Source organism: Alligator sinensis, unplaced genomic scaffold, assembly GCF_000455745.1.
Source record: "Alligator sinensis unplaced genomic scaffold, ASM45574v1 scaffold386_1, whole genome shotgun sequence".
Classification (NCBI taxonomy): domain Eukaryota; kingdom Metazoa; phylum Chordata; order Crocodylia; family Alligatoridae; genus Alligator; species Alligator sinensis.
The window spans coordinates 626856-654014 of record NW_005841996.1 but is presented as its reverse complement, the minus strand read 5'-3'; the positions used below and the strand labels follow the sequence as shown (position 1 = coordinate 654014).

The following is a 27159-nucleotide window of genomic DNA, read 5'->3' as shown; positions in this document are numbered from 1 at the left end:
TCCTGCTGCTGTACATGGGAACTTGAGGAGTACAGCCCACCACATCAACAAGACAGCTCATTTTTGGGCCTCCTTTCACCAAGCAACCTCTAACACGGTGTGGGAATTGTTTTTTAAAGCAGTTTGCTGAATCTAAAATATCACTATAAATGGAAGAGGCCAGTAAAATCACAGCTACACCATTAATTCTCTCTGCCACAGAAATCTGTCCTCTCACCGGAGCTGAGCAAGGTACATGCATAGCATACTAACACCCCAAATCACAGTTCTGTCATGAATACAGGGATGAACTTGTAAAGTTTGACTCCATATCTAGACTGGAGCTTCTTTGAAGTTTGGAGCTTCTGGTTCTGTGGAGTTGGTTGACCCATTTATAGTTACTCTCAAAATGAAATATATACACAGTTCAAAACATAATGCCCACGTCCTCTGAAATCAGCATTGCATTTTGAAAACACAGCCTATTTAAATTGCTTAAGACGACAGCCTTCACTGCTGCTTTCACATTTATATATCATTCCAACTGTGAAATAAATATAGGCAATCAATAAGTAATTAAAACAGTTCTAATGAGCGGAACATAACAGTGAGTATCAAGTGTAGCTACAAATCTAATAATTACAATTTAATCTCAAATTATCCCTTAGGACAAAGGGAGCTAATGGCTGGATCTACACGGGTCATTGGGAGGTAAGACTCCTCCCAACAGAAAGGTTGCTCAGTAAGTGCTGACAACATGAGGAGCATCTGCCCTCCTGAATGCTGCCCAATGGAGTCCTCAGGAATAGGGCAACCGTACATCCTGTTTTGGCCGGGACAGTCCTGGACTTCATAGGTTGTCCCAGCATCCCAGCCAGTTGACTAAAACGGAAGCAAAAGTCATGGATTGGTGGTGCTACCCTGCCTGCAAGTGCCTGGCCTGGCTCCTCCTGAGCAGCAGCTGGAGACTGGTGGGGGTTGGCTGGACTGAGCACTGCTCCTCCTGCCTGAAGCAGGGATCAGCCAGGGTGGGAGGGCTGGGGGAGGATACTGGGGTCAGGGCTCAGGCACCTATGTGGGATGAGCTGGGATGGCCTCCCACTGCCGACAGCCTCATGCCCTGCCACTATGGCCATTGCCAGGGGCTGGGCTGTGTGGCGGCCCCAGGTGGCTGCTGTTGGCAGGAGGGAAGGTGCTGTGTGGATAAGCAATGTGGACTGGCAAAGCCCGGGTGTACCACACAGAGGCCTCTCCCAGTCAGGTCAAACCTCTGCATGCAGGGGATAGAGCCTGGCTGTGGGCCTCTGCATTGTCCTGCTCTTCCCTGCCCAGCCATGAGGGTTCCTGGGAGCCATGGGGTCTGTGCATGTGTTTGGGCCCCCTTCCCAGATTTCCTTACCCGGTTCCAAATTTCCTTCAAAATAATATAGTCAACCTACTCAGGAGAGGAGTGGAATGGTCCATGTCCTTTCATGCCACATTGTTTCCAACCAGCTGCATGCCAGCTCCACTCAGGAGCAGCTTGCACTTGTTATTTTCCACTCTATATATTATAGCAAATAAACCAAACCAAAATGTATTTATTCACGTACAAATTACAAAATGAAATACTCCAACCCTATTTAAAAAAGATCAAACTGAATGATAGTAAAAACATGGGATCCATTCTTATGTATATTAGTTGCCTAAAACAGTAGATCAGCTGAAAGTAACTGCACTAGCAAAACAGGAATACTAAAATAATGGATTCAGGCAAGGAATCCAGACTCAAAGGCCAGGGCAGAGTATGAAACCCCTCAAACCTCAAGGTTGCTTGTAAAGTTTGTCTCCCTGCCTTACCTGTAACAGGTCAGAGTGCCTTGTGGTTGTGGCCAGGTTGACTGTGTAGTTTTACCAATGATAAAGGACAAGGGATTTCTATAGGGTGGTTTGCATAGGGATGATCTTGCCCCTGGATGGTGGTTGGACTAGATGACCTCTGAAGATCCCTTGCAGCCCTACTTCTCTTTGAGAAGGAAGCTTGAATTAAGCCATTATAACAACGAATGGGTACAATATTGGAAGAAAGGCGCAGTTCTGATTCACCCATGAAGTTCAGGTGAGGGTATAGAGTTTCAGTTTTCACTTTTCTTTTGAACAAAGCAGAACAGCTAAATATTCCTTCCATGCTGCCAAATGAAAGAGTTATAGTATTCACTCTTAACAGAATGAACCTGCTGGGATCTATTAATCCCAATTATATTTTCATTGCCAAATTTGATTTGAAAGTGATTTTTTTACTGTACTTACCTGACCTCTACCTCAGAAATTATCATATTTAAAAGGCCTGAACACAACCACAGCACTGTCACAACCCAAAAGGTGTGATTTTTATTTGTGTGTGCTTCGGCACTGCTAAATTGTCCCCGCTAAATTGCAGCTTCCTTGCACAGTGGAGTTTTCTGCTGCAGAGGAGAACCCCGGTGCAAGGGAGAATTTCCCGCCAATTTGGAGCTTGTTTTGCAGGGTGCATTTCTTTGCTGCAGAGAGGGGATGCTCGTTGCAAAGAGTTCCCGCCATTGGTATGCTAATTCGAGTCCCATTATTGGCCAGTTCTAAATTATTCACACGTGGCGGCTAGTGATTGGCTTGCTAGCCGTATAAGAGGCTTGAGTGGTTTCCGCCCAAGTTGGAGGACTCCACGAACAAGGGAGGAGGAGACTTCACGCTGTGTGAAGATCTCTAAGCGCTGCGGATCCTCATGGACCCAGTGCATTTGAAGCAGGCAATGGAGATCTGATCAATCTCTAGCCTCTCCCCGTCGCCGATAGAATTCCTAGACGTACCCCTCCCGCGCGCTACGAACCGAACCCATGCAGCCTAGCAAACTTCGTGTGGATGAGTGAACGGAAGAACCCACGGAGCCTGACAAACTTCGTATGAGCCCTTACGATCGGCCTCAGAGCTCTTCTACCCGGGTTCGAGTCCTGCAGGTTTATTTTCTCGTCGCCGGAACTCTTTGCGACGTACCCTCGTATTTTCATCTTCCCGTCGCCGGAACCCTATGCGACGTACCCTCGTACCCTGCAGGTTCGAGTTTTTGTTTTCTTTTCTCTTTCTGTAACTGCAACTTAATCAAGCTTTCCAGCCTACACCATTGCCATCTCGGTGTAAGTAAACAATCTTTTAAACTACCGATACGCGTCCGTGCCTAATTCCAGAGCGAAGGCCTTCCCTCTCCGCCCCCGTGTGCCCGGGCTGCTGGCCACAGCCCGCGTGCAGCATGAAAAGGGCTCGGGGCACTCCCGGCCTGCACAAGCACAAACTTGATATGACAGCTGATATAGGACTGTATACACTGAGGAACTGAATATTAAGTGCAAACACATCGTTACTCACCCACATAATGATGAGTGCAGAGTACTGTATATTCTCAGACTTTAAACATATCAGTCATGCCCTGAAAAGACTGATTTTTACCCTTGGTTATGTATCTGTTCAGTTGCTATTGACTTAAAATATGGATTGTTCCCACAAATATCAGGAAATATTTAGCTCAAAATTTACAATAAGAGGGTACCATCTTGTACAGTACATGCTATTAAAGGGTATGGAATCTAATTAGTTTTGTATGCAATACTCATGAACATTTTTCTAGATTCAGATTATATCCATGATGTTGCTGACGCTTTTATTGTTGCTTTAGTGAACCATGCAAATGAGAGGGAAAAATCCTTTTTGATTCTGACCTTTGAACAAAGGGAAAAAATGCTTCTTTTTATGGAAGCTAACTACCTTGCTGTTAAGAGACTGAAAACCAGCAATGAAAGTAAGTGCATCACAGGCAGTAATTACTCGTCTAAAGGGGCTCATTTTGAAGTACTCCAATTCTTTGCCTGTAGGGTAGAATCTGCTGTCTCCACAAAACTTTGTGCCTCTATTGATCTAGGGCACATCAGAACTGGTCAGATCTAATCAGCAAAATGGAACTTTTTGAGTGTTACTTTCATTTATTGTTAAATCTCCTTACAGTTTTGTTTTGTTAGTCTGGATGTGCAATTTAATATTCTCTTCCAAGATAGCTATTTACATTAGAACAAATAGGAAAAATTGGAAGGTGGGAGGAAAGGAACAGAAGGGAACATGAACCATCTATTCCACTGTCTTTATTCTGCCACTGCACATGCCAGCATTCATACCTTCACCTCCTTTCACTTTGACTCGCTGTAAGTCCATTTACAATTGATGGAGCACTCCTTGCTCTAGAATATGCCAAATGCTGCAGCCCACTACCTTAATGCTGAATGACTCCCACGTTCTTTTAAGAGTCTATTAAAAATCATCCTCCTTGGTTATAAGCATTTTTATCACCTTTTCAAATCTCATCTGAAAAATGTATACCATTTTTATGCAAATCCAATATGACTTTGAATTTAAGATGGCTCCCTAATAATTAGATGCTATATACAGGAAAATTATACATTTGTTATAATATTCCATGTATAGAAACTAAGTACTGGAGGGCTGCCTTAAATTTGCACCCTGCCAGTTTGCTGCAATGGGGAAAGCAGCAGCAGGGGAGTGGGCCCAGGGGGCGTGGGGAGGGGATGGGAGGGAGGAAGGACATGGGTCCTTTGCCCTCTGCCCCCTCCACTTCTCCCCCTGCAGCTCACCCCCTATTTTGCTTGCATCCCTGTCCCTCTGCCACCATCACTCCCCAGCATCTGTCCCAGTGCCTGCCCCCACTGCAGCTTGTGCCCCCTTCCCCCTCCTTATTGTCAGACTCAGCTCCAGCTCCATTTTCTCTTGGGGTATAGCACAGAGCACATGGAAGTGTGGCCCCTGCCTGGCCATTTAGTAGTGCCCCGGGGCCAGAGATGTGTTGCTGCTGCTTGGTCAGGTAGGGGACAGCCTCCATATATTCTGTGCCCCAGGAGGGAATGGAGCTGGAGCCGGAACCATGCCCGGAAGTAAGGACCAAGGGAAAGCTGGGGGGAGGCAGAGGCTGCATAGGGGAGGTGGGGGTGGGGGTCAGGTGACTGCTGTAGCTCTGACTCTGGCCCTGACCCAGGGCTTGTGAAAGGGTTTTTCCCTCCATGCTGAATGGGGAAAAAAAACCTCATCTTGGGTTTGAGTAAATATGGTATTATTTTCTTCCTTGCTTGTTAAAGGCTTTCCTTTCACTCTGGAACTTTGTAACAATTCTTCTGCATTGTTGTACGTACTTATGCCTCAATTTCACTCAAGTTAATCATTCTGGCATACATTTTGTGCCCCTTGTCCAGCAATTTATCTTTTGTGAGCACTGCAGTACTGCTCTGCAGAGATGCACTGTCTTCAGCGGGGATCTATATGGGTTTAGCAGTACAGGATCAGGATTTTTTAATCCAGTAGAAATTGAGGTCAATTAGGGAGTGCAATCAAGTGACACTGGCACTAGAACTATTATTAACTGATAACACCATCATCTTCATCATCCTTTAATCATAAATGTTGCATGGTTACGCCCTTACCATCTATGGCCAATTTGAGATCAGTCAGCGTATTTCGGACTCTTGACAGAACCCGCTGCATTCGGTCAATTTCCTGACGTAGAAATATGTTTATGGGTTGAATTGCTCCCATCTTTTGAAGCTGGGCTTTTACCTAAACAAAACAAAACAACTATTATAATAAATATATTTACATATCTATCAACTTATATTTTCTGCATGATCACTGACATCTAACTCTTCACACTGAAGGCTGATTTCTTTCTATTACAGTTCCAGTTTGTACTCTTTCCTGTCACATCCACCTTCCTTCTCATTAAAATAGCTTGGATGTGGCTCCCCATCATAGTCATTTTATTTTTCTACAGATGGCCTTGGTGCAGAGTAATGTTGGAGATTCCCAGATACCAAAACGAGATGTCTCATACAAAATTGAGGACTCAAATTGAGATGCTTTTGTACCGATAAAACTTTCAGAAATGGTATATAAAATCAGTTTCCGCCGCAAATTTAGGACTTTATTCTGATGGAAAATTAATACTGCATAAGATAACAGACAGACAGACCTGGTAATTCTATTTCTGCCAACAGCAGATAGCATGATAATTCTAATGAGACTGATCAGAAGTCAAGCTTTGATCCAGTCCTGTGGGTGTTACTTTGTCAAGGCCAAAAGTCCATTACCTGCTGATTTATGCTTTTTGTGAAAGCACTAAGGATAAAGTAAATGCTACTGTAAATGACATTAACATTATATCCAGCAGCAGTCTTCTTCAAAAGGAGTACTAGTGTTGCATTTGAATTGGGAGACTTGATAGTCCAAGCAAATTAAATGCACTGACAGCCTCCATTTCTCAGGTTTCATTTTCAGACCTTTGAAAATACTCTTTTTAACTTTATGTAGTATTCGCCTTGAGGACAGTTACTAAGGAGGTTATTCATTATATTCTAATCATATGCAGACTTGAGTTTAACAGAAAAGTTATCCAAGGAATAGGTGCCAGCAGATTAAACTAATGCTTTGTAATTTGACACCTCATCCTACAGAGTAAGTTGATGTGCTCTTTCTTTCTTTTCATTTTTTAAATTACTAAAAGTTGCTAAAGCTAGAGCACTTAAAAGTAATGCTGAGAAAATAATTTATTGTGGATAATTTATTTTGTGAATAAACCCTCTTTTTCTCTTCACAAATGCTCCATACAAAGCATATGGCTTATAGGAATTTCACAGGAAATTGTTATTCTTTCTTTTTTTCTAAAACAGTCAAAGGAAAAAGTGGGGTTTTTTTCACTCCAACTGCAAATGTTTCCTCAGCCTGATGAAGGGTATTTGTACCCAAAAGCTTGCAAAGAATAATTTTTCCAATGATTTGAGCTGGTCTAAAAAAAGATTTACCTAAAAAACCTTGTCTGTCTTTTTTTTCACTCGGTATTTAGCCTCAGACCCAAAAGAAAAGGGCTGGTACAAGAATGTGCAAAAAGAACATTCCAAATAGAAAAGGGACAGCAAAAATTCTGGCCCACTGTTTTCAACCTGAAAAACTAAAAGTCTTTTTTTTTTTTTTTTTTTTTTTAGTGTAAGTGGCATCTGCAGGAAGGATTGGGGGTAGGTAAGAGTCACAGCAGTGATAGGGAATGCAGGTGGGATCTACAGGAGCGACTGGGGGGGCAGGTGGGATCTGCAATGGGTTTCTGGGGCCCAGGAGGATCAGACAGGATTGGGGGGGGGGGGGGGCGGGGCGCATTTTAGCGGGGGGACTAGGGTCTATGTTTAACCTCTCAACCCACACTGTGGCAAACCTACTCCCCTGTCCCTCCTCACACCGATACTTACTTTCTTGGCTCCTAGCATCAGCAAATGCTGATAAAACTGGCACCCTGGGGGAACTGGGGGGGGGCAAAATCTGAGGCAGCAGTTGAAGGGACTGGAGGGGGCTGGCTAGTAAGCTGCAGAGGGATAAGGGACTCAGGGGCTAAAAAATAGCCTGGTGCTGGGCGACAGGTACAAGAAGCGCAGCCCTGAGACTTGGGCCAGCAACTGGGCTTTCCCAGCCCTGGGGCTGTGCAGGTAACTATACTGAAGTTCAATGCACCAGACTAACCTAAATTTATTAAGTCTGAGTGTATGTCAATCAAGGTCTATCTTAGAACAGTTTCTGCCATTTTTAGTCTGGGTTAAAAATGGCCACTTGATTTTAAACCAATCTAACCTCCTTCTAACTCCTCCCCCCTAGGTCTGCACTTAAAATTAAAGTGTCTTCTCAACTATTTTTATATCAACACAAGCTCCACTTTCTACACAGAGCTATGCTCAGGGTTTGGGCATTCTTTTCCATTAGAAATAAACATGCATACACAGTCACATATTTTGATAAATGTATACATGTGAGGTAACATAACTGAAGGGAGTTGACTGGACCAGCAGCTCTCGGTGCCACCTTCAGGTAGGGGGAGACGGTGCACAAGAAAAGCTGTGGTTGCAGCTGGCAGGTAGCTATGCCACCACTGGCATGGACGGCTGCCACTGTGCCATGAACTGATAACACACAGGGTGCAGAGCTGCCCAATTATGCCTCATATATGTGTGTTTTTAACATCTGTAATATTCTGTATGATGATGAAGTAACAATACTGAAATCTTACTATTACTATATATGTAAGTATATTCACAGGATTCACTCTTGTATCATGTATACTAGCCCATTAATCCTGAATGAGTACAACACAATTCATGTCTTTTGTTATTGTTGAGAGGAGATGTTACTCCTAATCTCCTGTGAGGTTTGCTAATTTTGAAATAGTCTCTCTCTTGGAACATTTTGCTGTTAATTACAAGATAAAACTAATAAACCCCTGGAAAATTAGTGAAACACTCCAAGGCCAAGGTTGTCCAAACGAAGGCTAAACCTCACATGAATCAGAAGTCTGACAATGCCTGCCCAGCTGTTGAAGCCAAATGCCAATGGATTACATCTGACCCACAACATAAGAAACATGACAAATAAAAGAAATATTCAGATCTTTCATCCTGGAATATAAAAGAGCAATCAAGGAAAATACTTTCTATTCTGCATCCTCTCTGCTGAAAGAGGCACCTGAAAGTGGTTTCATAGAATCACAGAAAATCAGGGTTCATAGAATCACAGAAAATCAGGGTTGGAAGGGACCTCAGGAGGTCATCTAGTCCACCCCCTGTTCAAAGCAGGACCATCCCCAGCTAGAGCATCCCAGCCAAGGCTTTGTTTAGCTTCTCGACCCACCCTGTGGCAAACCTACCACCTCTCTGGTTAAAAACCTCCAAGGATGGAAATTCCACCACCTCTCTGGGTAACCTGTTCCAGTGCTTTACTACCCTCCTGGTGAGAAAGTTTTTTCCTAATATCTAACCTAAACCTCCCTTGCTGTAACTTGAGATGATTGCTCCTTGTTCTGTCATGTGCCAACGCTGAGAACAGTCTAGCTGCATCCTCTTTAGAACTACTCTTCAGGTAGTTGAAGGTTGCTATCAAATCCCGCTGCAGGCTTCTCCTATGCAGACTAAATAAGTTCAATTCCCTCAGTCTCTCCTCATGTGTCCCAGTCCCTTAACTATTTTCATTGCCCTCCACTGGACATTCTCCAATTTGTCTACATTTCATACTAAAAAAGCCAGTTGTGCTGAGTGGGAGTTTGCAGCACACATATGATCTTATTTTTTGTGCAACTATGACATGGTGTAAATTAGTACAGCTACCAACAGGACACAAAGTTGCCAATTTAATAACTACCAAAGATTTTCCTGCCAGGGACTGTCAACATTTGAAAAAAGATCAGGCATAAGAGCACCTCCTGCCCCCCAGGGCCTCCATGCTTTGCAGTGTGGCATTTGGTGACAGGTAATTCAACAGGATGAGAGTGCCTACTGGATTAAAAATGAAGCAGTCAAACAAATCAGCCTTTCAACCATGTCAAAGCCAATTATCACTGAGAAGTATGTTACTGAAGCTGCAGCAAAGCTTTAAAATCAGAAAGTCCCGTGGTGGGAGCAGGTTCACGATTGAAGTGTATTCCTCATACACTGGTACAACACCAAGAAGTTTGGAAGGAAAATAAACTACTGAAATCTACAATGGAAGGAATTGCATTTACTAAATCATTTATCATGGTGTAATCAATGCCAAGAATTTTGTGCCTATAATATGCCTACCTATTTCAAGAAAATTGTTGCTGTCATCTTAGCCAATAAGGTCAGTCATCATTTGCCCACCATCATTGCCTGGACACTGAAAAAACATACTTGCTGAGCTTAAGAAGATATAATGGCAGCCCATATTTGTTTCATCTATTTTGAATGGATATTCTAAAAGGGTGAAATTCTATAACCCCTTATATACCTAGCTGGCAATTTTCCAGACATGTGAGTGGCATTTGTGGCATATGCACGAACTTTGTGATTCTATTACCAATGCAGAGTGGACATGTAAGCTTCCACATGGCGATTACATACTCATGGCTATTACATACATGGTTATTATATATTCAGCAGGCTATGCTCTAGCTGGAAAAGTAAGTAGTTACATATAGGATCATAAGAAAATAGGGTTGGAAGTGACCTCACAAGGTCATCTAGTCCAGTCCCCTACACAAAGCTGAATTATCCCTGACTAAACTACATTAACTACATGTCTGTCCAACCTGCTTTTGAAAACTTCCAAGGATGGAGATACTACAATTCAGCTAGTTATCCTGTTCCAAAGCTTAACCACCCTCATAGTCAGAAAGGTCCTCTTAATCTCCAACCTAAAATTCCCCTGCTGAAACTTAAGGCCATAGTTCCTAGAACTGTCCCCTACGGTCATGGAGAAAAGCTCCTCTCCATCCTCTGTAATTGCCTTTCAGGTATTTTAATACTGTTATCAAATACCCCCTCAGTTGTCTCTTCTCCTGACTAAATAACACTAACTCTTTTCAGCCTTTCCTCATAAGCCTTGCCTCCCACGCCCCTAATCTTTTTTGATCCTCTGCACTGGAGTTTTTCCAAACTGCCCATGTTCTTGAAGTGTGGGGCCCAAAACTGGACAGTACTCCAGGTGAAGCCTCACCAGTATTGAATAAAACAAAAGAATCACTTTTCTGGATTTGCAAGTGACACTTCTGTTAATACAACTCAGTATGCTGTTGATATTTTTTTTTTGTGACAAGGTACATGTACCTGAGTATAAGTCCTTGAAAAAAAATGAGGAGAAAGGTTCTCTTTGCTTTAATCTAAATAGCTGAGTGATGACAGCACTTTTTCAGGAAGCTAGAAACCAAGATTCTAGGCATATCCTCCCCGCCCCCAATAACTCAAGGGTGGTAGGAACCTGTATCTCTCTAACTTTTTAGCACAGTACCCTAACCATCACACCCCAGGTTAAGCATTAGATAATTCTTTTGAAGATGAGCCACTGCACCTTGTATTTATGCTTATGTACCTATACTGCACAGGCAGTGGGATTGCAAACTGTGTGCAAATGCCAAAAATACCACTTACATGTCAGGAAATCTGACATTTAGGTGCACTTAACATAATTGAGCCAAACTCTACAGCACCAGTGCAAGGCAACTCCAGAGTATGATAAAAACTGCGAACTCCACCATGAGCTTGGGATTGGAAAACTGTATTATACTAGATGATCAACACACACGTGTACTTAGGCAAACCAATCTGATCCTCCTGAATGAAACCAAAATCAAATAACTTGACTTAGATCAGATGCACGAATATTTGAGATGGAACTAATTTGTGAAGGTCAACCATTCTGAGATACAATGAATGGTGACCAAGACATCTTTAATATATTTGACTTAATTCCAGAAACAACACTGTGGCTGAATAATACTTGTGCTGTCTTATATTGTCAAAATACTTAAGTGGCCCAACATTAATCTCGAAGCCCTGGACAGGAAGGCGAGGCTACTCTTTGCAAGTCTTCACACATGCAGGACTAGCAGCCCCACTGAGAACTGTTGTAAGATGAGTGGAAGAGTCTTGGTGAATACTGAGCAGCTGTCCAGTGTTCAAGTACACTGACCAGTTACTAGGGCTCATTAGGATATCAGGCCCATAATATTTGGAAGAGAAGTACTTGAAGTGGAATCCAAACAGTCTGCTTAGGGACAGGTGGAGGACTGGCAGCAATAAGGCACATTTACTCCTGTATTCTCCACAGATCAAGTCAATCATACAAAACTGGGAATGTAAGCCTAGAAAGAACCGCCCAGACCATCAAGACCAGTCCCTGATATTCATCCAAAAGAATATTCAACCATTTATCCAAAGGTTCCTAAACAATACTTCATTCCAAACCCTCACACACCACAACTACAAGGAACAGAACCTTAACCAGCAAAAACAGGTCAAAAACAGGGATGATGAGAATTGCCAATGCCATGCATTACAGTGGCAGAGAAGAAATAGCTTAATACCTGCTCAGAAGATCCTAGGGAGGCGACCGTATCCAAACTGCATAGAAAAGCAAAAAACTCTACAATCCTTGCCAATCTCCCTGTGGGTAGGTGAGGTATTTCTTTCTGAACCCAAATTTGGCAAGTGGCATGACCCTGAGAAGAAGAGCAAGATCTCCTAGCCAGGATCCTCTGAGGACTTTTTGCACCAACAGAAGCACCAGTGCATCCCAATCAAATCCTCAGTTTTCACTGTGTCCAGTGCTCCAAAGGAAGGTGGGAAAAAGTCTAGAAGCCAATAAAACATTCATGAGTGGAAAATAATTGCTTCTATATCCTTGCAGGCATCTAGCAAAAGTCCTCAAGCTGCCAGGCACCAATCATCCTGAAAAAGAGTTACCTCTATGCCCAAACATGAGGCTTGCAATCATCATCACTTAACTGTTTAGCTGAGACATGGAAACTTCTTTGGTGAAAAAGTGGGTTTTGTGTCTATCATCAAGTCTTAAACTATTACAATAAACAAATGATATAAATTTATTGGGAAAGAATGTGTGCTGAATGCATACTGAAAGAATACCACCTTGGCCAAGGTGATGTAGCAGATACTGGCTGATGACAATGTCAGTGCACTATTGGAGAAAAGCTAAGGGCCTTTTTACATAGTAATTTTAGGCAGCACCTGAAGCTCTTAACCCTTGGATTGTCTGCACATTAACTAAATAATATCATTTTTATGTATAGCTTTCTGGCATATGTTAGATAAGAACCCAGATTACTTAAACTGTTAATAAACTGTGAATGATTTAATTAATTACTTGCATGCAGCCACAATTAAACATAGTAGCACAGAGAAGTGTTGTATATGCACGCAAAGATATGCCTATGCCAATATAGCAGCACATACCTCATGAGGGATGTAGTTGGGAGGTAACTTCTCGAGCATTTCATCAGCAAGATGTTGTACCACTGCTTCTCTGGTTTCCCCTCCTCCAGTGCCACTGTCTTTAGGCTGAATGCTAACTATTGTGCTTAATGTCTCATTAGCCGTGTTAGTTTGATACGTTATGTCGGCATTAGGGTGAAGTCCAAATACCTTGAAATAAAAAAAGAAGCAATTAGAAAAATAGAGAATAATGATGTAGAAAAAAGGTGTTCTTGTCAAGACCATAATTTTTTAAAATATACATCAAGAAAAATCTACATAAAAAACAAACAGAAAAGAGTGGTGTAATTTTCAAGTGGTAGAAATCAATGTAGCTCCAATCAAGATCAATCAAAGTATAGCCATGTAACAAGCTGAAGATCTGACCCATTAGAACAAGAACTTTAATATACAAAATCCAAAAATATGCAAAAATCACCCAAATTAACATTTATTAAAGAAAAATGTTTTAATTGATCTATTAATTTTAACACATACTAATCAGTGACTACAGTATTGATGATTTATTGATTTTAATTTTATTAATGATCTTATCAATTTGTTAATGATTCATTTTATCTTAAAGATCTGCTCATCTATTGCTTTAAAAGAATTAATCTTAGCAATTATGATGTTTCTTTCATGGGTACATTTTATCCATTTTCCATCTCTTCCCCACTGTTTTTCCTAATTAATTTTCTTTTTTCTTAATTTTTAAATTATATTAAATGTATCTTCTCTATTATTTTTATTTGCTATTCTAGGGGTACTTGAGTTGGATTAGGTTTCTAATATACATGCAACTAAAAACAAAATGAACACTATCCACAAAAGCACCTGAATTTCTGGACAGCAGGGTATTTGGAATGTGTTATATTTGAGCTAATTCTGGTTTTAAATCTTCTTTCCTTCCTGTGGAGATTTAAATTAGTGAAGTTATTCCAGGTATGAATTTGGTCCTGTGTGCTTATTTGTGTACATACATTAAGGAATATAGCACAAACCGAAAAAAAAAGTCATAATATCTTAGGATAGTTCAGGGTTCCTGAATCCACCTCTGTGCTAATTCATGAGCCCAACCTGACATTTCTTATATGCCCAAATTTCAGTGGAAAATTCTAATTACATGGAGAATGCAAGATCCTGCCCTCTAGCATTTTCAATCTACTCTGAAATTTCAAAAAACAGCTGCATAGGCCCAACAGTTTCAAAATAATTTTCAACTGGGTTGCTGAATTAAGATGTAATACAACAATTGGTAGTATTCAAGTTTTCTTTCCAAACCAAAAACAGAAAGGGGAGAAAACAATAAATCTACTTTGGTCGCTCTGTCATTCTTGGATCAAAGAGGACTTAAAAGGTGAAGCTTAAAAGGTCAGACGGCTTCTATGAACAATTCAGAGGGAGTTTGGAGTGACAGAAATAAGTTGTCACTTGCCTCCTGACCTGTGAGAATGCAAGCTTGGCTTTAGGAGAAAGGTCTTTTCATACTTGTGGCCTGATCCTACTTGTCTTAAGTAAAAAAAACAAAATTATACACACACACACACACACACACACACACGTGCGTGCGCACAACTAAGGTGGGGCAACCAGGACAGCAATAGTGGGGGGAATGAGAGGGGAAAAATGATAGCCCCTGCTGCTTGTGGCCACATGGACTGCTGGTACAGGCATCCAGGAGCCACTGCTGCCCCACATGTTACTGCTGCCCTGGGCGCCAAGCTGTCCGGTTATGCTTCTGTGTATAAACCACACATATGTATTTGTAGGCACCAAAACACTGACAAAACAAAAGCCCCAGATTCTGAAAAAAGGCTCCAGAACACATAGATGAAGAAACTAAGGAGCTGACCTTGAGATTGATGTCAAGCAGAAGTAGGTGTAAAGTAAAGAAACAGAAACTGGTGTAAGGCAGAAGTGGAAGTCCAGCTCCTGTGTTTATAACTTCACTGGGTCTGATCAGAATAGAACAGTGGAGAGCACACCTAAACCACTTGGGAACTGGACTTGCACTCCACTCTGCAACTGCTCTCTTCATTGGGCTTGCAAGCAGGTTAATAGACCTGTAGCCTGAAGACTGGCTTTGCTTCCTTGCAAACTCCTTAGGCTAGTCTTCTAGACACAACCACAGTCCTTATACCAAGCAAGCAAATGAATAAACAAAACTTTTAGGCCTTCTCCAGGCAGTAGAAGCCCTTTAGCTCTGTCCAGGTCCTAGCCATAAACAAATCCTTCCCCCAGCTCACCCCTCTCTGCGCATAGGTTTTAACTGATCATGAGACACTCCCTCATTAGCTAAATGCCCACAGCTAGGCTTCTACAGCAGGACTGTCTGCTCCCTCTTAAAGGACCAAACTGCCCTGTTATAGGCCCCAAACCTTCATTAACAAGTTAATAACAAGAAATTGGAATCCTGCACAGGAATCCTGAGGATAATCTAGATCCTTACTCAAAAAAATTAATGAAACTGGAGTGATTTATATCGAGTTGGAATCTGGACTAGTATCTTCAGGGAGATGCATAATTCAGAGCTTTTCTGTGGTTGCATCTGTCTGATCAAAAACTCAGATAATACAATCTATACATGCTGATATTTTTTGCAGAATACTTATGTTTAATGCTGTATGCTTGGCTACTTTTACTGGGATTAGATGGCATACCTTCAGTTCTGGATTACAGCACTATGAAGGTAGATGGCATACCTTGGAGGTCTTTAAGACCTGGCAAGATAAAGCCTTGGCTGGGAAGTTATAGTTGGGGATGGTTCTGCTTTGAGCAGGGGGTTGGACTAAATGACCTTCCCTCCCAACCCTAAATTTGTAGGATTCTTAGATTCCTCCCTTGCAGTTTATAGTATTCAGAGGCCATACAGGTACCAGCAGCTTTTTACAGAAGCTCAAAGCATTTGCATTATGGGACTGTAGCAGTGCAACTACCCTACTTTAGAAAAAATCTCAGTATACACTAACTGGTGATGGTTTTTCATGTATCGACTTGTATGGAGGGAGGCACAAAGGCAGCAGGAATAAAGAGTTTGGAGACGGCATCAGGAAGTCAGTCTGTATAAACATGAGTGGAGTATTCCAGAAGCACCTCTGTAAATGGTTCTCTTAATAAAGAGGCAAATGTATTTTATAAACCTGGAGTTCCTTCATGTTCTTACTCAGCACACAGTTCATTAAACAGTGCTAGTTAGCAAACTGTTTGCTAGGTATAGTTTAATTCCAAGGAAGGTTATCTATAATAAGCAGTGATACAGAAATCAAGATCAGCCGGCTTTATTTAAACCCAGACCACCTGCCTTGGCCCACTTCTGCCATGTTCTGTATATGGATGGCTACAATGTATGTTTAGTCAAGTGATTCAGTTGGCATAAATTTTCTTTAATATGTAAAAGTTAAATAATTTTACCTCTGGTGTATCAACCATTGGCAGCTGCTCTATATACTGGAGATAGTCTTCAACAGTCTTGCCTTTTGGGACTATGTAACCTTTGTAGAAGCAAAATTTGTCGCTAAACAAATGCTCTCCAAACCACACTCTTGCAAATGTGTTCAGCAACATTTTGTCCAGGTCATCTGTGACACGGCCACCATACTGCACTTCTCCAAGCATATAGCGCACACAAGACCAGTTAACTCCTCGCTTAATGTCCATATCATCCAAATGATTTTGAATAAATTGCACACTGGCTGCAAAGTCTGCTTGATTAAATTCATACGGGATGTTCCAGCCTAATGGACCAAACTTTCGTCTTTCCTAAAGGAATGGAAAGATGCAAAAAGGTTGAAGTTTAGTAACAATCGTGCAGAAACTGTAAAGTATGGAAGAATTTACAAAATGTTGATGGAGCTGTCCCTGAGCACCTTGTAGTATGGGCACACCACCTGCCAGATGCCTCAAACATGGCTGGAGTATCATGCCTTCTGCACCTTCACTTTGGTCCAGAACTGATGCCAATCATGGTCATGGCTATAAAACGCCATCTCTGCTGCAATTTACTCATACGGACTAGCTCTGATACTTCCTCCTAAGGACTGCTGGGTGCTTCTCCAGGACCATATGGCAAGCAGGTCTGTCTGCCCCTTGGTTGTGCAGCACTTTTCAGATACAGACATTTTTGGGGTTCATGTGGTGTTGTGTGATGGGAAAGTGGGTGCTTGATAGCATGCCAAACTCGAGAAGCCATGTTCTCTGGGTGGTGGTCCAGAAAATGGCAGGCTTTATGCCTAGCTTTAAAAACGCAGGGTCACATGTAGGGCACAGCCTATGAGTTCTAGGCAGTGGACTTAGGAATGAAGTCACAGAAGAGGAGCTACCTTGGGGCTGTAGAGGGCAGAGAAGCAGAGTATCCTGGGATGCTGGGAGACCACTCAACTTCCCTATTATGATCTGAAGGGTACAAATGAATTATGAAGCACTGCCCTGTAAAGTGTTTCGAAGTTGTTCCCCTTTTCATCCAGGAATAATTTTGAAGTGGAAGAGATCTATTTCTAGCTCTTCACTGATGTGAGTTATTTGTCTACTCATTTTTGGAGCCCTTTAAAAGGCACTTGGAGTGCTACACATATTTTATCTGTCCATCTCCTGAGTAAAAGGCAAAATCTGACAAACTTAGTGAACAATAACAAAATTGGGGTTATCCCTATGACATTTTCCAGTAGATGATGGGGATTCTATTCACCTTCCATTATAATCTGCAAGGGGAGCCTCAGTTTTCCTCTTTCATTCCCTCCTGTGAGTTTTAACACAGGACCAGCTTATTCAGGCATACTGTCCTTCCATTACAAAAAAACGGCATTTCTCATAGGTCTCTACAGCTCTCCAACACATGCTATAAATTGTTTCAGACTGCTCTTAAAATTTAAATGATGCCATAATTTAACTAGCGCAGTGGTAGACTACCCAACCACATGCTGAAAAGCTTTGCCAAGAAGGTAGAGCAAGCCACCTGGAGCCATACGTAAAAAGAACCTTTTAAAGAGAGGGAACAAACGGATTATCCACATTATTCCTGAGGTACCCCTTGTTGGAGATTAACTTTGTCATAAATTTTAGCTTAAATTTTACCTGTGATAGTTTGCTCATCTCAAATTTATGTTTAATACAGTTTTGAATTCTTAATGATATTCTCATTTATAAAACATGTGTCGTAGTAGAAAAGTAAGGCACTTAATAACCTGAACAGTTGTATGAAGAAATGCCACAGCATATAGCAATGGTTTCCACTGTGGCATATTGCTCACGTCCAGCTGTTCCTGAGTAACAGCAGAGTACGTCCGCTTTAAACCAGCTTTTACACCTTTAAGAAAACAGATTGCTGTACATGAGTAAACAACTTAGAGGATTTGTAACTTGGACTTTAAAAATGTGCTTAGATCCACTGTAACAAACAGCATGCTATAGAAGTGGCTATCCCAATATACCGTGTGATTTTTTTCTGTTTTGAATAACCAGTTTGAATCACTGACCTATTCATTTATTCTGAAGCAGTACCAGCCAAAATGCTTTTTTGACATTTTACTTAGAAATGGGCTTATACAAAACAAAAAGTAAACAAACAAAAAAGAATTTAAAAGGTCAGTGCTGAAAATTGAAATAGATCCACAGCAGTTTGTTAAAGCAGCCTCTACATTTAAAATGACTGTCCTTACCTTCCATAAACTTGGAAGTTCTGAAATCAGGATCTAAATCCAAATATTAAGAGGCAGCCCAGGTTTAACAATACTTAAAAGTTACCACTATAAAATATGAATTTGGTCACCTCTATTTACTATACAGTACAATGTTTTCTTTGTTCTTGGCAAAGGGCCTGACTCTTTTATTGATCTATAAAGTCTTATTTAAACCTTGTCATCAGCCTCCTGGATCCTGATTTTCTGTAATACATTAAAATATTTTTATATCATCAAAGGAAAGTATCCTGTGTTTTATTTAAAAGATCTGAAGAATGACATTGTCGAGTGAGACTTTTTCCAAAGGACATCTTGGGGTAGGAACAAAATATAGTCATCTAAGCCAGAGGTACTCAACCTCCAGCCTGAGGGCCAGATTTGGCTCATGAAGCCATGACATCCAGATATCTAGTGACAAGAGAGCAGCGGCAGCATTAATTGCTGCTCCCTTGCTACCAAATTTTGGGACTCATGGGAGTCCTGCAGATCAGGAAACACGGCCCTGTGCATTAGGTCACACCAGCAGGGATGATCACTCTAGTGTGCGGCGGGATCTGGGTGGGTGGGGTCAGACTGACATACTGAATCGTACCTGCAACCCCATGCATGATCTGGTCCGCAGACCAATCCCTATGCCACTCATCTGATCTATGGAGTTGGAGGACCTTCCCACCTTCTGTTTTGTTACTTGTTTCTCAAGCAGGCTGGAATAGGATCCTGATATACCATGAAAAACCTCCCTTAAATGATATTTAAAAATACTATTCAGATGTCCCAATTTGGCAGAGAACCTGTTGTTCGTCATTTTTAAAAGATATTTTGAGACTCCAGCACAATTAAGAGGGAAATTATCAAGCATTATCTTAAGACTATTGTGTTCTGCTAGCAATTTGGGACAAGATATGAATAATAGGAAACTGCTTAAATTCAATTTAAAATTATTATCCATGAGACACAGCTATTATTAAAATCAAATTGTAAATTGGCTACCACCTGGCAGCTAAAAGAAACACTGTTGACTATGATGCTGTCGTCTAAATGCAGATGAATACTACAATAGGCACAAAAAGATGCTAAACATTAAAAAAGATAAAGAACCTAAAACAGAAGCTTGATAACTGACTGTAAGAGTGAAAATATTTGGCATTAAGTCATAAACTGAAGCAAACTGTCTTTAAGATAAATCAAAAACAAATGAGGTTGAGATATCTTACTAACTTGTGAGGAAGTTAAATTGACTGAAAGATCAAATCTGGTCTTGGATACATATTTTCAGCTCCTATTAACTTCATTAATTGAAACCAGATATAATATCCACATACAAATGAAGGACAAGTACTGAACTCTCGTGATGTAAAAAAGGGAGTAGAGGGTAGTGCTGCAAATTGGCTTTCAAATATGTACCAGGTTGAGGACTGCTTTTTGCCACTTACAATATACTATAGCTCCAGGGTCATGGTCAGCTCCTATCTCAGCATCAGACACAACAGCCAATAGTAGGCAGGGGGCTACTGGCTTCTTTAAAGAAAGAATAAGGAACAAGGCTCTGATCATTTCCCTCAACACAAAGCTCTTCCCACCATAATTTACCCTGCTGAGATGCAGCACTGTTTTTTTTGCTTCCAGTGATGAATACAATTTTAAATGTTCCATGTAACTGGGGCTTTTACTCTTCCTTTGGGTGTTTGCAGACTTAACTGTGATCTATATACCTTCCTGATATTCAACCTAATTTTTCCCTTAATTTCCCTCCATTACTTCTAAGTGGGCATGTCTGTGTGTGTGCTTACTGCACAGTAGACTAATTACTGCACAGTAAAGTTTCACCATCTATACATACACTGCAATTAGGATGCAGTAAACTAATTTACTCTGGCATAGGTCAGACACAGGTACTATCCAACGACGGAGTAAATTACTACACTTAAACATCCGTGTAGATGGTGATGTCAGGATTATAGTTTACTCCGGTTCAAACTGCACCGGAATTTATTCAGTCACATTAACTGCACAGGTAAATATGCCCACTATAATCCAAGTATGGCCCCAAATAATTCCTTACGCTTCAGAGTATATGACACATATTTGCCACACCCTGTAAATTTCTATCCTGTAGTCATATCTCCTCCCTCCCTCCCATTTGCAAAAACACACAAACCAGTTTGTGTTGTGCTGGGCCACTGAGGGGGAACTGTAGAAGGTGGAAGAGGACAGCTCATCCTAAATGTGCAACCCCATGAAAGGCATGAAGGGGGAGGGGATTTTAGTCTAGGTTATATAGTGTTTTTGTTGATGAGAAGAATTTTATCCTTGGTCCCTGGAAGGGTAGCATACTTTTGAACTTTCACCTTTTAAAGAAAAATATTTTAATAATAAAGGTTTTTAAAAGTCTTCCTTCCTTTCTTCCTCCCTTCCTTCAGTCCTTCCATCCCTCTTCCCTCCCTAAATCAATGCCTTATTTTTTATTGAATTCCTGTAAGAAAGTATCAGCAGTCTTCTATAGATTGTGTCCTGTCATATTAGTCAGGGCTGAGCCCCTTGGGGAAAGCTGACTGATACCAGCTAACATGACTCATTCTGACTTTTGTGTATGACTTTTTAAGGGCTTCCATTAAGGAGACATGAGTGGCTCCTTGGAAACAATTAAGTGGGACATATAGATGGAAAACACTAGTGATAGCCAAGCTGAAGGAGAAAATTTAGCCTGAGGCTTGCTGTTAACATTAACAACAACAACAACAATTCATATAATGGAGATGTTGTCTAGGAGTTCATAGTCTTTCCTGAGTTGCAATTAACTAGATCCTTAGAGGTCAGGGTGTTGTCATAATACAGAAATTTCCTACAAAACATCAGCTTTCTGGATACCATAGATGCTGGAGGAAAATTCTAGAGTATTAAGGTGTCGTTTCAAGAGGAATAACGCAATAATGTGGGATGAGTTGTTTCTATTCACATTGTCATTCACATGAAGATTACCCCACTTTTTCCCCACCCAAAGGTATGGTGGCCCTGTGACATCTCTTGTCGCTTGCTTTATGATGTGTCAGCTCCCAGACAGCAATTATATGGGAGCCACATTACCAGGACTGAGTCCTAACCTCATCAATCTCTACAGACCCTAAGCGGGATCTGCAGAATAGTGAGTAGAGCACGGGGCTATTGTAACTTGTCTGTGCAATTTCTATGGGGCCAGAGAGCGGGGCCAATACCTGTCTTGCTTAACCTTTTCTTCCTTACTGTTTCCTCTAGCTAAGTACAGTCATCTCTTAGCAGACCTTGAGCCATTTAGAAGGCTGACACAGGATCAGTGGAGGAAAGCAGTGTTGTAGGATTTCAGCCCCTTGACTTGCTTAGTGAAGAAGGAAAACTATGTGAAGAGGACTCCTCCTTGTATACATCTATGTGGAAACAACTTTGTCCAACATGCAGTTTCAGTTAGATCAGGCTGGAGACCTCACCTACTGATATCTTCTCATAAAGTTTTCCCTAAGCAGACAGAATTTTGTTCCATTATCAAACAAAACTATCCTGGATTAAAATAAATAATGAATACTTCATGCATAGTGAAGTTGGTTTATGTGATGCTGCATTTAGCTAGTTGAGAAATAGGGAGAATAAAGAACAATTAAACCATGAATAATCAGTCACCAGTAGAGTCAGCAATTGTCAGAATAATTTTTTTTACCTTGAGGAGGTTCATTAGTGAATTTAATTGATGACTGCAGAAGATTAATAGGAAACTTTGGGTGGACCTCTGTAGTAATCCAGGTCCTGAAGCCCTCATTCACAGATTCTGTAGTGATTGTGTCTAACAGTTCATCAAGAAAATCTAAACCCAGGTGGCAGTTCTGTAGAAGAAGCCATCCTCCATCTTGCATACATTGATTCAATAAGCGTCTTGCATGAACCTCCTGGCCCTGACCCATTGAAATGGCATGACAGGGAGTACTCTGTAAAAAAAAAAAAAAAAAAAAAAAAAAAAATTTTGTGATCTATTTTTAATCATTGTTTCTGTTTATTTTTTTATATCACCATGTGTACAGAAAAAGAAATAGAATGTAAGAGAACGACTTGGGCCACTGCATTAATTTGACTCTATTAAAGACTGAGTTCATATCTGGTGCCAGTCTGTAGTAAAATAGAAATACCCAAATAATCACCTCCTGTCCCACAAGTCAAGATGAAACTACATCAACTAACTATGGCTGCATGGGGTCCACCAAGTTGCTTCCTCTTTGCCATGTCTTTTCCTGATGAGCCTCTCTGCGCATACCAAGATGGGAAGAGAGGCCATAATTTTATGCTAGATGCCACTGACCTTTTCCAGCATAGCAGCATGCATTATCAGAGGCAGGGCACATAGTGGATCATTCTGATCTCACCTCTAAGTAGTAGAACATCTTGAGAGAGTGGAGAGATATGCAGCTGCTGCATAATAATTTATCGATACGATATAGTGGCCTGTTTTTTGGTGATGTTTATTATATGAATATTTTCATTTAGTCTAATAGGGCATTACTTGGGAAAACAAGCAGGAAAGAATGAATGATTCAGGATAATTCACTGCTCAAAAAGCACTTGAGGTTTGTTAAGGAATACTGTATCTATCCTAATCCAAGATGTCTTTGAATTTAAGATCCCCCCCAATACTTAGATTAAGGAAAATTTATAAACGTTATAATTTTCCACGTATGGAATCTAGTTATTGGAGGGTTGTCTTAAATTCATTCTCCACAATGCTGCAGCTGGGAAAGTGGCAGCAGGGGGTAATGTGGTGAGGAGGCAAGAAGCTGGGGGAAGGCCCTGCCACCTACCCCCTGCTCGCCTTCACAGCTTCTGCCCTCCCTGCAGCCTCTGCTCCCTGCCTGCTCTCCACAGCCTCTGCTCCACATACACACCCCACTCTTCAAGGAATCACTAACACCTGCAGCCTCTGCCCCTTCCTGTAGCCTCTACCTCCCCACCTGCTACCCACAGCCTCTGTCCCCAGAGGTGGGGGCAGAGGTTGCAGGGGGCAGGCAGAGTTGGGGGAAGATGGCTACTGTGGTTCTGATTCTGGTCTCAACCTGGGCTTGGGGCCAGAGTCAGAGCCACAGAAGCTCCTCTCCCCCTGCCTTGTACTTGGATCCAAGACGAGGGACTTGTTTCCCCATGTTGAATGAGGGGAAAAGCGCTGTCTTTGATTTGAGTAAATATAGTAACTGCTAAAATAGTTGTATATGAGCAGTCTTGACAACAGTGCAGGTTTGTCCAGATGGGCTCCAGCATCTAGAAGTTGAAAGATGAGCACTCTCTCAAGGAATTACTGGAACCAGCAACAGGGATAAAAATTCTAGTTGACCCTCTACTGCGAGAGCACAAGATTTCCCTGTTCAAGAAGTAGTGGTGGCGCCTAATTAGCATGCGCAGATGCAGGCATCAAGCCTCTGGATGTTTTCAGGAGGCCAATGCTACACACACAATTTGCCCCTTGCTGTGACAATACCAGTTTATAGACTGCTTCTCTCATATAATCATCTCTCACATACAAGCATTAAACATTAAATGAAATGTTTTGAAAAGACAAGGAAAAGAATCCTTTTAAGATTATGTAAAGATTGACCTCATTTTTCTTCTTCTAAAAAATTTGTGTCAAAACTGTTTATCTCCAGGATTTTTATCTTGCTTCATAGTGTTTTGCATGAGTCATGCCAATTCATTTGTACGATTTTTATGCTAGAATATGAAGACAAAAATGTTATACCTTTTTTAGCCAATCCAGTGTCAGTTAAATTCTACTGAAGATTTTGTACATGGCTCCCTGAAAGAAAAATCTCTGTTTCCATAGGAAAAGAAGATATTTCTTCCTTCTTGGATAAAAAATTTGGACAGAATTAATACGATTTCAACTCAGTTTTGAGAGAGTTTGACACCCAACTTCTTAATAGGCATAGTGGTGGAAAAGCTACTTAGTTTTAAGATAGAGCATACCTGATTTATGAAAGGAATTATGAAAGGGATTGTAAATGTGAAAAAAATATTGTGCTTACATTAGTTCAGCTTGGGTTTAAGCATTAGGATGAAGTTGACAAACGAATAAAATTGTGAACTTGTTTTCCCAAGTTTTTAAGACCATTAAGATTTCCTTGGCAAGTACCCTAAGCAGTAGGCTACTGGGCTAAAAAATACAAGGGCCTGTATTCTTCTGCTCTGGCCGGTATACACTACGCAGGGTGATTTCTTTCTTTCCACAAGGGAAACAGAATCCCAAACTGTGCATAAGTGGCAAAAACTGCAGTTACACAGCAACATGTTCACCTATTAAACATGTAAAGTGAAATAGGGTGTAATCCTAAAGATCTAATTCAAGAAAGCAAAGTAAAGTCTAATTTCTCAAACTGGACTCTAAGCATGTAAACATTTAAAAATATTTAAATATCACCACTTAAAAACTGACTGCCTCCTGAAATATGCCCACAGCCTATAATGGTATGAGAGAAAACTCTGCTGCTTTAACAATGGTGACAGAAGATTTAAAAATGTAGCAGCATTTGCCAATAGATGTTTTTATGTCCTGGAAAGATGGTTTGCAGTAGCACTCTCCTGCATATCACAGAACTCTGCTCTGAGAGTCTAGACCAGATCCTGCCCACCCACTTCTGTCTCCATGCTTCAAACCCAGGAATGTGCTAGCGAACTCACCCTGGAGATATGTCCCTCTGGTCACTATTGACACCCTGGTCTCCAGCAATGAAGCCAATGGCCATTGGGACATGAATCATGCGTGCCCCTGGCAGCTGGGGGGGCACAGTGGTGTTGGCAGTGGTGGGAGCGCTGCGGCGGTAAGTGGGGAGCTCCTGCAGATGCCGCGGGCACTGTTGGCAGCAGGGGGGGGTGGGGGGGGGCAAGCACCGACCAGGGGTCGGTGACCACCCGCAGATGCTGCCAGTGGTGTCGGCAGCAGGGACTGGGGTGTGGCAAGTGGCAACTGCCCGCTTATCGTAGGGGGTGCACCGCCACGCTCAGGAGAGGTACACTCAGGACTGTCTTCCAGGACACACGGGAAACACGGTGCAGAAATGTACCAGCTGTCTTGTTACCAATGCAGGGTAGCAATATGAGTAGCCAATGAATCGTAGGAACCATAGAAAAGTAGAGCTGGAAGGGACTTTTGTCCCTTTTGACCAGCTTGTCTAGTCCAGGCCCTTGTTTAAGGCAGAACTGGCCCTAAATACACCATCCCAGCCAAGTGCCTGTCCAACTTGCTCTTGAAAATTCCAAGGATGGAGATTCCACAACTTCTCTAGGTAGCCTGTTCTAATGCTTGACCATCCTCATAGTCAGAAAGTCCCTCCTCATCTCCAACCTACATTTCCTCTGCTGCAGCTTGAGGCCACTGCTCCTAGTCCTAACTGGGCCACAGAGAAAAGCCCATCTCCATCATCTCTTTAATTGCCCTTCGAGTATTTGAAGACTTTTATCAAATAACCGTAGTTGCTTCAGCCTTTCCTCATAAATCTTACTTCCAAAGCCTAATCATTTTTGTTCCTCTGTACTATATTCCATGTGAGGCCTCATCAGGGCTGAAGACAGCAGAAAAATAACTTTCTTTGATTTGCCAGTGACACTCCTGTTAATACAACCTAGTAGGCTGTTAGATTTTTTTGCAAGAAGAGCACACTGTTGGCTCGTATTCAGTTTATGGTCTACTGTAATCCCCAGCTTGTTCTCTACAGTACTACAGCCTAGCCAATCATTCCCCAGTCTGTATTTGTGCACGCAATTATTCTATCCCAAGTGCAGGAATTTGCATTTACATTGTTGAATCGCACCTGATTGACTGCAGATCATTTTCCAGTCTACTCAGGTCATTCTGGATCCTAGCCCTACTCTCCGGAGTGTCTGCAATGCCACCTAGGTTGGTATAATCTACAAATTTACTAAACTTGCACTCAATTCCATCATCCAAATCATTAATGTAGGTGATGAACAATACCAGACCCAGCACAGACCCCTGGATGCATGACTGCATGTATTTCAGAGAGCTCTATTTAAGTCTTGTATTAATGCTATAGCTCATAAGCCATGCAAAAATAATTACTTTTAAATTTCTGCCATAAAGCAAAATTATTTATTTTAAATAAAAATAATAGGTAACAGACAAATGCAGACACTATGATATGTTTTGTATTCATAATTGAATAGGGGAAATAACCAACATGTTTTAATACTCCTAGAGTGTTTAAGAACAAATATTTTATTTGAACTTAAAATCTCCAAGTTAACTTATAAGAGCTGGTTCAGTGTTAGTCCCTCCAAACACCATTTCAGGGTTCAACTGGTGAAATCACCAGCCAAGGTGCCCATGAAATGCCTAACTTTGCTGCTCAGAAAACCTGTAATCATTCTGCTATTCCCTTCTTCCTGATCTCTTGCTTCTCATTTCCACTTGTGTGGTGTCCCAGAATAGTCACTGGCTGCTTTATATCTGTGATTGATAGCAACAACTAAGTGCTAGGGCAGGCTACAAACATAACCAGTTAATTTATTTAATTGAATTCAAATAGGGAAATATAAAAGGATCTCTACCTTAGCCTACAAATATTCTTGCCATCAATTAAAAATCTTTTTTACACAACCAAAGTGTTCTCCCTATATAAAACACCACAAGACACCAGAACAAAATATTACCAAACTCT

At 41.4% G+C, this 27159-nt stretch overlaps 1 protein-coding gene across 1 annotated transcript in view; it reads right to left on the bottom strand.

The window, feature by feature from the left end:
• LOC102384022 (dynein heavy chain 5, axonemal-like) overlaps positions 1-27159 on the bottom strand; it is a 303673-nt gene that overhangs the window by 27143 nt on the left and 249371 nt on the right. Inside the window, exons 69-73 of the mRNA XM_025201485.1 lie at positions 22167-22431; positions 17984-18105; positions 16215-16562; positions 12783-12971; positions 5472-5604 (exon numbers count right to left, since the gene is read on the bottom strand). Of these exons, the coding sequence (XP_025057270.1) occupies positions 5472-5604; positions 12783-12971; positions 16215-16562; positions 17984-18105; positions 22167-22431 (1057 nt within the window). The remainder of the gene's footprint in view (positions 1-5471; positions 5605-12782; positions 12972-16214; positions 16563-17983; positions 18106-22166; positions 22432-27159) is intronic.